This window comes from Agrilus planipennis, unplaced genomic scaffold, assembly GCF_000699045.2.
Source record: "Agrilus planipennis isolate EAB-ADULT unplaced genomic scaffold, Apla_2.0 scaffold338, whole genome shotgun sequence".
Lineage (NCBI taxonomy): Eukaryota > Metazoa > Arthropoda > Insecta > Coleoptera > Buprestidae > Agrilus > Agrilus planipennis.
The window spans coordinates 197645-211459 of record NW_020439108.1 but is presented as its reverse complement, the minus strand read 5'-3'; the positions used below and the strand labels follow the sequence as shown (position 1 = coordinate 211459).

The 13815-nt window shown below is 32.3% G+C and overlaps 4 protein-coding genes across 5 annotated transcripts in view; 3 read left to right on the top strand and 1 right to left on the bottom strand.

Moving 5' to 3' along the window:
• Nucleotides 1-509: 509 nt before the first annotated feature.
• On the top strand, nucleotides 510-2101 carry LOC108742957 (peptidyl-prolyl cis-trans isomerase E). Its single transcript, XM_018478325.1, has 4 exons — nucleotides 510-888; nucleotides 945-1121; nucleotides 1419-1631; nucleotides 1710-2101. Exons 1-4 carry the CDS (start codon nucleotides 685-687, stop codon nucleotides 2025-2027), a joined length of 912 nt encoding a protein of 303 aa, XP_018333827.1. The 5' UTR covers nucleotides 510-684; the 3' UTR covers nucleotides 2028-2101.
• A 536-nt stretch (nucleotides 2102-2637) lies between these two features.
• On the top strand, nucleotides 2638-4345 carry LOC108742958 (diphosphoinositol polyphosphate phosphohydrolase 1). 2 transcript variants are annotated; one of them, XM_018478326.2, is made up of 3 exons: nucleotides 2638-3075; nucleotides 3713-3868; nucleotides 3977-4345. In XM_018478326.2, the coding sequence occupies exons 1-3, from the start codon at nucleotides 2977-2979 to the stop codon at nucleotides 4169-4171; spliced, it is 450 nt and encodes a 149-aa protein (XP_018333828.1). In that variant the 5' UTR covers nucleotides 2638-2976; the 3' UTR covers nucleotides 4172-4345. The 2 variants fall into 2 exon arrangements, with proteins under 2 accessions (XP_018333828.1, XP_018333830.1); XM_018478328.1 differs by lacking the exon at nucleotides 2638-3075 and adding an exon at nucleotides 3313-3537.
• A 343-nt stretch (nucleotides 4346-4688) lies between these two features.
• On the top strand, nucleotides 4689-6620 carry LOC108742956 (tRNA dimethylallyltransferase). Its single transcript, XM_018478324.2, has 6 exons — nucleotides 4689-4989; nucleotides 5055-5192; nucleotides 5255-5638; nucleotides 5696-5811; nucleotides 5883-6093; nucleotides 6262-6620. Exons 1-6 carry the CDS (start codon nucleotides 4825-4827, stop codon nucleotides 6547-6549), a joined length of 1302 nt encoding a protein of 433 aa, XP_018333826.1. The 5' UTR covers nucleotides 4689-4824; the 3' UTR covers nucleotides 6550-6620.
• Nucleotides 6621-10824: 4204 nt separating this feature from the next.
• Nucleotides 10825-13815, bottom strand: part of LOC108742951 (transcriptional regulator Myc-A-like) — a 46859-nt gene continuing 43868 nt past the window's right edge. The window contains exon 2 of the mRNA XM_018478321.2: nucleotides 10825-12110. Within this exon, the coding sequence (XP_018333823.1) occupies nucleotides 11449-12110 (662 nt within the window). The 3' untranslated portion in view covers nucleotides 10825-11448. The remainder of the gene's footprint in view (nucleotides 12111-13815) is intronic.

Below are 13815 nucleotides of genomic sequence, written 5' to 3'. Positions count from 1 at the left end.
TTTTTCAAATAAAACTAACTTTTTTGTTCGAGTTTTTAACTATACGCATCTTTGTGATATTAGGTTTAGATAATTGATTAAACTGCTTGTGAATAACATCTATATATTACTTTTATTTCTATTTTCCTTATGTATTATTAGTGCTTGACCGGTAACTTGATTGATTAAGAATACACAAAATATCGTATTTGACTGTGGTTACAATTTGATAATTTTTAGCAAATTAATATGTTTTATATGGTTTTATTTAAACGTAATCAAATCAGACGATTTCTTACATAATTTTTTTTAAAAATATAATGCTTTTTGGAAATGAGGAAATAAATTGTAAACTTCAGAAGCACACCAAAGTAATTACAAATTTCTCAACCTTGGGACAAAAGATTAAAAATTTATTGCTTTGTTGTTATAGTTGTTACTATGTATATGTTCCTGTCCGTACAGTTTAAATTAAAAAATAAGTTAAATCTAAAACCTTAACGCTGCGCAAACAACAGAGCAGCACTGTTGTACTAGTTGCCTACCTACATACCATAGTTTAATAACCTTAAATTTATAGGACAACTTGTTTTTTCGACTAATTAAGAAAAACTTATGAAAGGAATATACTTACAGGTGCTAGTTGTTATTAAGGGAATGCATTAAGAACTAATTAAAATAGAGCCCAAATAGAAAAACAGTACAATGACTTCCAATAATAAAAGAACAGTGTACGTTGGAGGTCTTGCTGAAGAAGTCGATGAAAAAGTATTAAATGCAGCATTTATACCATTTGGGGACATAGCAGACATTCAAATTCCTCTAGATTACGAAACTGAAAAACATCGAGGATTTGCTTTTATTGAATTTGAAGCTGCAGAAGATGCCGCTGCTGCAATTGATAATATGGTATGTATCAAATACATCATTAAAGAATTTCTACATAAAACTGTCTTTTCGTTAAGAATGATTCAGAATTATTCGGGAGAACTATTCGTGTAAACTTAGCAAAACCTCAACGTATAAAAGAAGGCTCAACAAGACCTGTTTGGGCAGATGATACATGGTTACAACAACACGCTGGTGAAACTTTGAAAAATGTGGTGAATGATAAAGATAGCAGTAAAAAAGCAGATGAAGTGGTATGTACATGTGAAATTGATTAACTGAAATTCAGGGTGTTCCAGAGTGACTTCTAAAGGGAACATGTTAACAAATTAATTCTTCTAACAATTTAGAGGTCACTTTCGTTCTTGCTTTAGTTTTTTCCAAAGAAATATCAATACAAATTTTAGAGAAGAGATATTTGAAGAGTGGCCTCCAAATAACTCGAGGATTCCATTTCTCTAAATTGTTATTTTATTATCAAAAATCAGTTACTATTTGCATATTTTCTCTATTGTAGTGGTTGCAGTTTTAAATTTACCATTTTATTCTAGGATGAAAATAACGAAAAAGAAGCGCCTATGAAAGTAAAAAATCCACAAGTTTACTTTGATATAAAAGTTGGAAAAACAGAAGTGGGAAGAATAACGATGATGCTTAGAGCAGATGTGGTACCAAAAACTGCTGAAAATTTTCGTTGTTTATGTACACATGAAAAAGGATATGGTTATCAAGGAAGTATCTTTCATAGGATAATTCCTGACTTTGTATCCTTTATGTGTGATTTTTAATTTACAAAATAGAAATAAATAGGTGAGTGTTTTTTCTTAACTCTATAAGTAAAGATGTGCCAAGGAGGAGATTTTACTCACCATAATGGTACAGGAGGCAAATCAATCTATGGGCGAAAGTTTGAAGATGAAAACTTTACATTAAAGCATACGGGTCCAGGTATCCTTTCCATGGCTAATTCTGGGCCTAACACAAATGGTTCGCAGTTCTTCATTTGCACAGCAAAAACAAGTTGGCTTGATAACAAACACGTTGTTTTTGGACATGTTATAGGCGGTATGGATGTCGTAAAAAGAGCCGAACGATGTGGAACAAAATCAGGAACTCCTACAGAAAAAGTTACTATTTCAGCTTGTGGAGAGCTTCAGTGATTTGTTATTTATGATCTACTTTAATTTTTGTATATAATAAACTCGAACAACCGTCATTCTTTTATATAATATAAGTTATTCATAACTAGTAGAAAATAAAAACAAAACAAACTGAAACTTTAGTTTTTTTTAATGTAAAATTAAATTTAAGTATTATTATTACAATGAACTAGTTCTTCCCCCTATCAGTCATTGTGAACTCGAAACTATTAGTACCATTGCTTCGAGTGGTCGAAATTCACTTTTTGAACAATTTGTTTAATCACTTTCTTTGTGTTCGAAATTGTTTAAAAATTTAATTTAAAAGTAGTTTGTAAATAGGTATGCAACACATCGTACACTTCAGCATAAGAATTGCTGATACTCAATTGACATCACGTAATTTTTAGTTTTTATTTGTAGATACCTGTAGTTTATTATTTTAATTACATATATTTTATAGTTATTATGCTTACTTAGCTATAGTAGTTTGTAAACTAACTGGATAGTATTGTGGTTTTGCTAGATAGTTTGTAAACAATCCAAATTGTTGTGCTACCCAGTAACATTTCATTATATAATTTAGATGTGGTTGGTAGTATTTTTCTTTTACAGAAAACTGACAGCTTATTACTCTTAAACTGTCATCATTATTGAAAAGTGCGTATTTCCATTTAAATTGCAATGCTGACAAAAAAGCAGCAAGTGGTAAAACACAAATATGGGTCATTCAACTTATAGCTAGCTCCCGGCTTAGACTTTAATTTGTTAAAAAGTGTTTTAATTGTGTTGGTGATGTGCAAATGTTTATTCGTTCTGGTTAAAATGGGTAAATGCACTGTGGGATGAAGGTGTGACATAATTTTCTTTTGCGATGGCTATTCAGTAGTATCTTTATTTTTAATTAATTTTCAATAAATATTCTTCTTGAGTGTTGTTAAGTTCAAAATCAAACTAGTAAGATCCCACAATGGTCAAAGAAAAGCCAAATTCAACTCGAATTTACGATGATGAAGGATTTCGGCGGCGTGCTGCATGTATTTGCGTTCGATCAGAATCAGAAGCTGAGGTAAGTGATTAAATTAATATCGTAATTGCCAATAGTTACATTGAAAAATGTGTATCACGAAGTAAATATTTGCAGGTATATTTATAGAGGTAACAGCTGTGAGACAACCAAATATTATTGAATAATATTAATACCTATTTTCTTGTTTATTTTTTACCTCATGTGCTAGGTTAGTTTCATAACACGTAATTGAAAAAACTAATTTAATATTATATCATTGTCATCAGTCTCCCGTGAGAATGATTTATTACAAATTTATGTTTGACTAATCGTTAGTCAATCCATTCAACTTGCTTTGTTTCCAGAACAGAAATAAAAAAATTGTGACATTCAGTTAACCTTGATTTTTATCTAATGCCACAAGTATAAAGCTGATACTACAGGTGGAAGTTTGGCTTTTTTTTAAAATATATCTAAGACAAAACTATGATTGGTGGGCCCCCTTTTATAAAAATTCACTGGGTAATTAAAGATGGTTTAAATTAAATCAGTGTTCAACTGGACTACGTTGTTGTTATAAATTGAAAATTAATGATAAGAAAATGTGTAGAGGAAGGTACCTGTTTGGTTGAATGTGTCCCTGCATGTTTCTTTGTCTGTTAATGGGTTTATTAATACGTTAAAATAAATGTTATAGGTTTTACTAGTGACATCTTCAAGGAGACCAGATTCATGGATAGTTCCTGGAGGAGGTGTTGAACCAGAAGAGGAGCCAAGTGTGACAGCAACTAGAGAAGTTTTAGAAGAAGCTGGTGTAATTGGAAAACTTGGGCGTAGCCTTGGTGTATTTGAAGTAATTTTGTATTTTGTAACTTTTGCTCTTTAACATTTTTATATTTAATGTTAAATAATCTACTTGCTGTTTTTCAATAGTTCATACAGAACTGTGATGATTTTACAGAGCAGAGAGCACAAGCATAGAACTGAGGTCTATGTCATGATTGTAACAGAGGAGTTGGATGAGTGGGAGGATTCTCGAACAATAGGGAGGAAGAGGCAGTGGTTTACAGTAGAAGAGGCCTTAGAAAAGTTAGCAAAACATAAACCAGTGCAGCGACATTACTTGCAGCAGTTGCTTCGTTCTAAACTCACTTGACTTTGACTGTTTAACTTAAAAAACGTATTCTTTTATTATTTAAAAAACGTGCTTTCATACGGTTATGTGGGTTGTATATCTATTAATTACTGAATTTTGTATCACGTTTTATGTAAACCGTTTTGAATAAATTTGCAGTATATTTCAACAATAAAATATTTTTAAAAAATTGAATTTAAATTTGTCAGCCTTTTTAGCCTTCCCTACAGCAATAACTTTAGATAAAAAGCAATTCTGAATGTTAATATATTATACTAAATCAAACAATGTCTATTAATCTTAATGAAAAATTATACGAGTTAATCAACTTGAGGAAAATAGTTCAGCCAAGAAGTCATAAATTTTGAAATGATTTTGTCCAGATATTTTTATTAATAATAAGTGCATAGAAATGTAATTACAATCACTGAGTAGGTGATTAAATAAACATGCCTGTTTGAAATTCTACTCATACTTCAATACACTTACTACACATTCAACTTTATGCATACCTTTTGCGCATTTCAAATTAAAATAATTATTTAATCAATTGACTAAATTAAAGGATTTTCGAAAAGCGTTTTCATAAATTCTTTGCGAATTTTTAAAAAATAATTTTTAAGGCAAGGAAAAGTGTGGTTATGAACATACGTAAATATTTCCATATCTAGCATATGCAGCATAATTTAAATTATTACAAGTTAATAAAAAATTTAAATATGAAAAGTAAATTACCTTTAGTAGTTATTCTTGGAGCCACAGGGACCGGGAAAACGAAACTTTCTTTACAATTAGCTCAACACTACAAGGGTGAAATTATCAGTGCTGACTCCATGCAGGTAAGTCTTAATACATTACAAAAAATTATTTCACCAGATAACAATTAACCAATAATCATTCACAGTTATACAAGGGATTAGATGTAATTACAGCCAAAGCAACCAAACAAGAAAGAGCACATGCCCCACATCATCTAATCGATGTTATTAATCCAACCCAAATGTTTACTGTTACTGACTTTAAGAATCAGGCTTTGAAAATTGTATCCTTTTCACGTTGGTTCTTTCTCTTTTAACTGCAAAACAATACTTAACAGTAAAACAGATAGAAAACTTGTTCTCAAAAAACGTATTACCAGTTATTGTTGGTGGTACTAATTATTACATTGAGGCATTACTTTGGAATATTTTGATAGAGAACTCTAGAGAAAGTGAAGTGCATTATATACCAGGAGAAGGTTTGAGTGACAAACTGCCAAAATCCAGCCAGGAGTTGCATAAAGAACTGGAAGACATAGACCCCGAAATGGCTAAAAGAGTACACCCAAACAATAAAAGAAAAATTGTAAGATCTTTGGAGATTGCTAAAAATATGGGTGTTTTACATAGTGAAATAATTAAACAACAACAAGCACTTACAGGGGGCTCCAGTCAAGGTGGACCTCTGAGATTTTTTAATTCTTTGATCTTATGGTTGCAATGTGATCAGGTATGTTTTATCTTTCTAAATTGTTGCATTTTCAAAGATGCTTAAGGTTTGTTTAAGACAACATTGGATGAACGTTTAAATAATAGGGTAGATTCAATGGTTAAGGAAGGATTATTAAATGAACTCTTAAATTTCCATAAACAATATAATGATGGACGTACTTCCCCTGATGAGTAAGTAATGTTCGTTTGTACATTTCTATTTAAGTGTTAGAGCACCACATTTACTTCATATGCTCTTATAGGAAGCCTGATTACACAAAGGGCATCTTTCAATCAATTGGATTTAAAGAATTTCACGAATATTTAATGTTAAATGAAACTGAAAGGCAGAGTGAATTGGGTCAAAAATTACTACAGGAAGGAATTGTAGAAATGAAAATGGTCACTCGCAGGTTTTCTCGAAAACAGAGCAAATGGATTAAAAACAGATTTTTGGGAAGAGAAGACAGAGAGGTAAAAATATAGTGGGTAAAATTACTACTATTGGAATCGATTTTTTCTGAAGATGTTAGACTGTAACTTACGTTGTTTAGAATGCTTGCACGTTATGTTAAATTTCAACCTTTTTGATGATTATAGTATACCATTAAACGAATATTCTAATATAATATTAAAATTTAGGTCCCTCCAGTGTATGGTTTAGATACCACTGACCCTAGTTTGTGGGATGAAAAAGTCTATAAACCGGCAAGAAATATAATAGACAGTTTCATGGAAGGGGTGTCATCCACTGAAAAACCTCTGCCTCGCTTACAAATTGCGTCTTTGCCTAATTCTAAGGACGATACTTATAAATGTGATGTTTGCGATCGGATTTTTGTAGGACAATTTCAGTGGTCAATTCATCTTAATTCACATAAACATAAAAGGGTTTTAGCACATAAACGAAAAAGAAACAAAACAGAATGATTTTTACATAAAAAATAATTGTAATTTGCAGTTATGAATACCAAATAAAGATAAGAAATCAGTTAACATTTTATCTGAATAGTCAATATACGTATGAGAAAATTAGTGTGCCAATGTCTTGTTGCTCAACAACATATTCACAATTACAGAAAGTTTTCAGGAAGCCTTTTTAAATAAGAGAGACACACCCACATTACCTACTAGAATTATCTGATATTAATTAGGATATTTCCAGCTATAAATTGTAATATTAGAGAAAATCGATTTCCTTGTTATGTGTGTTGCCTATAGCTTGTCTAATTTTCTCAAGTTCATTTAAGATCCTACTAATGTTATTGTCAATTATGTTGCAATTTCATGCAATTGCAGCACAATATTACACAAACTTGTTACGTTATTATTAAAATGTTTAAATGACTCGGCACGTTTGTATACAAATTAGAGAAACATTTATTTAAAACAAATTCTTTTTAAATGTATTATGTAATTTTTAAATCGACGCTTAATTTTTGCTTAATCTCATAACTTAAATTACTCCAATTTTAACATTATTTGATTGAATTGGTCTATTAATTTTGACAATTAAAATTTATGTACATTAATTTACTGGATTTAGTGAAAGTCGATAAGAAACATACAACGATTTTATAGTGTACATTTTTACCTGAAGATCTCTGGAAAATTTCCCTCTTTCCCCAAAAAAAAACTAATATCCAAAGTTCTTTTGTCAGTATCACATATAGAACACATTGCTGTAGTACAACTTCCCCCATCTTACAAAAAACTTCTTCAGCTGCGCTATTTCTTTTCATACTTTATTGTAAGCAGTTCTTAAAGATTTTAATACGGTATTAAAAACTATTTAACGAAGCATTAGCATTTTATTCATATAAAAATTACCAGGAACTACAACCAAATATTAATATGTCATATATTGTATTTTATTAACAGAAGAAGAGTGTTTATGTATGAAAAATAAGTACAAAAACGTTCGATTTTTTAAACTTACAGCGTAATAGTAATAACAATGTCGTAATAATATGTATTATACTTCTCTGCATATATAAATCTAATGCTTATTTTTTTCGTACGTCGTAGAAGAAGAGAATTGCCTGTCGTTAATGTATTCTAAAATGCGCCTCGATCAAATAGAAATCGCACTAACTCGAACAAAAATAAACAATTAACGCACAAAAGTTTTCCCTAATCAATCGGTGCATTAATGGTTTATTTTAATGGAAAACTAATCGTAAGTGAAATGGAAGTGCATGGCATAGCATATTTGGCTTTACAGCGAGGTTGGATCACAGGTACTTTTCGTTCATTATTTTCTTTTTTAATATTATGGGGGGGTANAAAAAAAAAACCATTACATAGAAGTAATACTAACAAATTACAATCACTTTAAAACTTACTTCTCGGAGAAGCTGATGATTACAAAAAAAAAAACCGCCAAATTCTGCTAATGAAAAAACTGAAAACGAAAACAACGCGAAACAAACAATTTCAATAAGTATTGCTTATTATTATCGATTAAAAACAGTATCCTACTAATAATAATAATAATAATATAAAGTTTATTCTAAGCGTAATTGATTTAATATAATAATAATAATAATTATGCTTGAGGAAGACACAAGATTTAAAGGTGTCCCAAGCACATTTTATTTATCAATATAAGAGTACTTCACGTGCAAAATAATAAAAAAACAATGCATAATCATCATTATTATAATTGTTATTATGTCTCTATTAAATATTATTCATTAGTAAATGATTTTCGAGTAATATGCAGTAAGGATGCCTTTAATTATTTTTCTCTTTATTATTAATGACTTATAAGCAAACCTATGCTTCAGGCGTAAATGCACGATACCTACAACATTCCTTCAATATCCAGGAAGCAGGTTATTTAATTAAATCAGGTTTTAATTTCATTACTAACAGTAAGGACCACACGTCTCGTCGTTTGCAGATGACCTTATTATCAGCGGCGCACTTTGACTATTTTTTGTTTATCAGGCTGAATATTTCGAGCAAGGTAAAATCATCGTATTTTCCATTACTGCACTGACCATTAATGAAACTGTTTAACTATTAAGAAAGTTGGCCTAAGTACGGATCTAATATCTGCGTTCTGCGAACGACGCCCGATCCTTATTCATAACTTTTTGCCTTCAAACCACTTATCACATGTACACACAAATGACATATGTACATATTAAACATAATTTAAATTGTGACTCAGAAGAATTTCTGCAAACTCTTTAGAGATAAAAATTCAGTCATGTTACTTTTATAAAAAGTATGCAATAAATGATGAAGGTTTAGAGGCAGGATTTACTTTAATTCCAAAAGGTGATTCGTATTATTAAAAAAAAACTTGAAGATAAAAAATCGGTTCAATTAAACAATTAACTTAAAAAGAACCTTATTAACATTTTGGCACGAAAATCATGTGTGAAGGAGCATTCAGCCCTAATTTACTTTAATTCAGTAACTGGTAACAATTTGTTAATTATAATTAACTACTAAATGCTAAATAAACATACTATGGCCAAGCCGAGAAAAACGTCTAATTATAAAAGAAAATGCGCACCTAATATAGTTGCGACGAAAACAAAGGGACTTTTTTAATTTTTTTTTACCCTTAGCTTACATGTATCACGTTTACTCGGCTAGCTGACGCACGTACATGGTCACTTTCTTTACTTTCTTTTTTTTTTTGTCGAACAAAATTAAATGGCGCAAAGTGTAAAACCTTCGCAAAAAACAATTACCAATAACTACTAGGGAGCGAAAGTGGCCCTGTACCGAACAATAAATTATTATTAATGAATGAGACGTAAGTTGTTTTCATTTTGTTAATTAACCTTTCAGGGAGGGCGAGTAACTTTTATACATATAAAAACCCCAATCCAAGCAAAAGAAGAACCAAGCGTTTTTCTAACAAAAAACTACTAGAAAAACGCTCCATAAATATATTAATAGCACAACTATGCAGATTCCTGGACATCAAGAAACAAAATCGATAACATCGTTCCATATAAATAATTAAAGACCGTACGTACGTCGTTATCAGGGGCGTACTTAGGAAATATTTGTTCCAAAACTGGACAACATTATTGTACTTTCCATCTTCCATTATGATTGAACTTACCACGAATAGAATTAAATTTGCTTCTAACATAAGCAAGGAATATTTAGCTACTGAGATGACCGGCCTAAGTACGGACCCTGTATTTGCGAACGACGCGACGCGCTGTCTTTAGATATCATTAACCAGGTATTATTGTAGTTGAGCAAATCGGGATGCAAACTATCACAAACGATAAAAAAACGTGAAATTTACACTGTAAAAAATGTTTTTTCTTTTTTTTTACTTTCTGACACGGGCATAGATGTTCTCTTACTCGAGTCTCGGACCAACTGCATAGCATAGTTAAAGATATGTTTAAAAGATATTAACTACAACTTACAACGAAAAAAAAAACCATTACATAGAAGTAATACTAACAAATTACAATCACTTTAAAACTTACTTCTCGGAGAAGCTGATGATTACAAAAAAAAAAACCGCCAAATTCTGCTAATGAAAAAACTGAAAACGAAAACAACGCGAAACAAACAATTTCAATAAGTATTGCTTATTATTATCGATTAAAAACAGTATCCTACTAATAATAATAATAATAATATGTACCATTGCTTCGAGTGGTCGAAATTCACTTTTTGAACAATTTGTTTAATCACTTTCTTTGTGTTCGAAATTGTTTAAAAATTTAATTTAAAAGTNTTTCAAATATTGCTGGCGTCCGCTGGCCCTTGACATAGGCAACCCACTTCACTGCAGTGTATTCTGAGCGTCAGACTACAGGAGCAGTTCTGACTTATAAAACACTCGTCTTTTAAAAAATTAACAATCAAGAAATAAAAACGTTTTTAAATCGGGAGTTGGAAGTGCGAATCGATGTTCTTACCTATAGTCCCAGCAACACGATGGACAATCTGACGGTATTATACAAAAACGTAACATACGCTCGTCATCCTATGCATTACGTCCCAGGACGTCTTTTGTTAACCAAATTGGCAATATATTTATAACGTATAATTAATTGATTAACTTAATAACTTACCCGAATTGTCTGTAGAATGTAATGTTCCGTGGTTAACATGTGTGAAAAGCAAACCAAATTCAATGATACCAAGGCAGACATCCACAGTCAAAATTAACTTCTTAATCTCTCTCATTTGCTAACCAATCTGTAGAAATAGACAAAAAAAAAATTAAAACGAACCAATAATAATAATAATAAGAAGAGGACAACATTCGACGCGCGCGCTCTGTGTGGATCAACTTGGCCGCCAATCGTTAGCCCAACGGTCAATTATTCTCAATTCAAAGTAACGTTCCCCGCAAAAATTCAATAATTACAAAACTATCACAAAAATTAAATCACAAATATCCAATGTTGAAAAACGAACTATTTTTTTTTTTTTTAATTATTTGAGAAAAGAAACAAAACCCCACCACGAACGAGTCACGAAGAAAATATCCGTACCTATCGGTCTTCCTTTTTTTTTACCTTGCACTACTGAACAACTATATACAACAAAAAAAAAATCATCAAACAAAACTTAACTTTTCTAAATTAACTAACTTAACTTTCATATGGATCACAGTTAAAATATTTCCAGCGAATACACCTAATAAAAAATAAAACGAAACAGTTTGTGCTTGTGTTATGTTCAATCGAGCAATGTCTGTGTGTTTGTATGGTATGTGTATGTCTGTCTGTGTGTTGTAACATTACCAATCAATTCCTTCGTTTACTTACATATTATCATGCACATGTCTTTGCATTGTTTTACAACTATTTCCTTATTTTTTCGCGTCTTTTAACGTTTTGCGGCCAGGTTGCGTCTCAATTGAGACACGCGCGCTCGAAGTTTTTCTTGCTGTTTACGCAGGTCGTTTATCTGCTGGTGCATATTGATCGAAACTTCTCCGAGGTGGTCGCAGTAAGAGGCCGCTTCACGGAGTATGACCACTTTGGGAGCCCTCTCTCGTCCGGCCACTTCCGGCACGAGCAATCGCAAACAGTCGAACGCATTCCTCAAGTCGATTCGCCGCTGTCTTTCCATGTTATTGTGAAGACTGCGCTTCTCCGAGGGCTCCGGTTCGCTGTCGCTACTGTAGCCCATTCGGCGTTTATAAGGGGACGTCGTTGTCTGTGCTATCCTGTAATGATTGATCTTATTCCTTTTGACCGCGCGGGGTTCCGGCAAATGCCTTTTGGCGGGGGTGGTGGTGGTGGTGGTCGTATCAAACGTACGAGGGGGTTTAACGAACGCGGTCGTCGTATTATTAGTGTTATTAATACGCCGACTGTCTGAGCTTTCTTGCTGCTGTTGTTTGATCTGGATCGCCGACGCCATCGTTCTTTGTAAATGCTGGCGATCTTTGAACGTGGGATTGTTGGGGAGGACATAGCCGCATCGGTTGTTGTTTAGTATAGTTTGTTTCTCGCCACCAACGGACACCACGTCAATTTCCTCCTCTGCAACAAAAACATGTTCCCTTTAGAGATTATTTGACCGACATGCATGCGGTGCTGGTTATTCTGGGAATTCTTCAGGAAATAATGCTGGTTGGAAGAGGCAGGACAAAGCTTAGCAGGAAATGGGCTTCACTGTGTCTTAACTATTAGCAAGGCCTATGTATGCAGGGCCATTGGCGACCCTGGGCATTTTAGGAAATTTTTTCTTACACTAAAAACAGTCGGAAAGGGGAATCCCGGTCGACTGAGTATCATGTTCACATGGGAAGTCCCGATCATTGACGCGATTGATCGCGTTTATTGATTTTAAGTCCCTACAAGTCACATAAAACTTTAAAATAATTTAGGGGAATCACCTGGCAGTCAAACAGAGTTGTCAGTGTTACGTCAATGTCAAAAAAGTCGTCAATAGAAAAGAGGAGCCTTCACATTATCATCCTCATCATCATCATAAAGTCGTCAGTCCTAAGACTGGTTGGATAAGCACCTCCAACTCTTTCCTATCCTGAGCTAATCTTCGCATTTCCCCAAAACTAGAACATCCAACATTCTTAACTATTTGCGAACAGTAATCTAATCTATCTCGACTATTATCTATTGATTTCCAATGAGTCCTCTATTCTCCTATTCTTTCTAATACCTCTTCATTTATCTACCAAGCTATTCTTATCATTAGCACCCATACAGGGCCGCGCTCCACACATACATCTTTAACAACCTTTTTCGAATTTCTAAATTAATCGTTCGTGAGCGTAGAAGTGATTTCTTTTTATTGAAGGGCACTCGACCTTGGCATATGAGCATTGAAATATTACAAAATTATTAGATTCCGAAAAAACCACAACGATAAAGTAAACTTGTATAAAATACAGTTATATCTTTTTTTTGACTATTTTAAATCGAATTTATGTGCACAATGTTTGTGTGTACTATCGGTGTATGGAGGATGTAGCCTTACTAGATAGATAACCTTTACGATAAGATAAAGATTAAATTCAAACTTGGAAGAATCAACCACAGAAACGGATATTACTTCCTCTCTCTAGTAATATGTAATACCGAAAAACCGAAAAGCCCAAACAGAATATACTTCACATTGAATAAATTACATCAATTTTTTTATCATTACATAAGTAGGAAATTTTATTTTTTTAATCATCTGGATTAAGTGTTACTAATACATAATTTGATAACGCTTGGAACATTCAGTTTATATTTTTAACATTTTATCGTAATGAAAATATATATTTATTCATTAAATAGTTTTTGATAAAGTAACGATAAGTACTACAAGGTAATAATTTACATTATCTATGTGTCGTATGATGTGTAGTATTTATATGAAGTGATGTGAATAAGAATAAATTAAAAAAAAAAACACATGTACTTATATGTTCTCAAATTCTAAAGGCATCCACAGGACCACATGCCTGGAGTTAAATACGAACAGAACTTCCTGCGTTTCTTCTTTTTTGTTCTTAAATAATTACCATCTTAAATTTATTCTGTTAAAGGTGCGTTTAGACTACGCGAACGCTCGGCATCGCTCGCCTCGTCTGTTTGCTGACTCAGACCGCGAGAATGTGACTGTATTATTGTCGCTTTTACGTATTACTCTAAGCGTACTTTAATTGAAACAAAGGAATACATTTCGCGAATGATTAAAATTTCCCTCTAAAACACCTAATGAAATATATTAATGAAA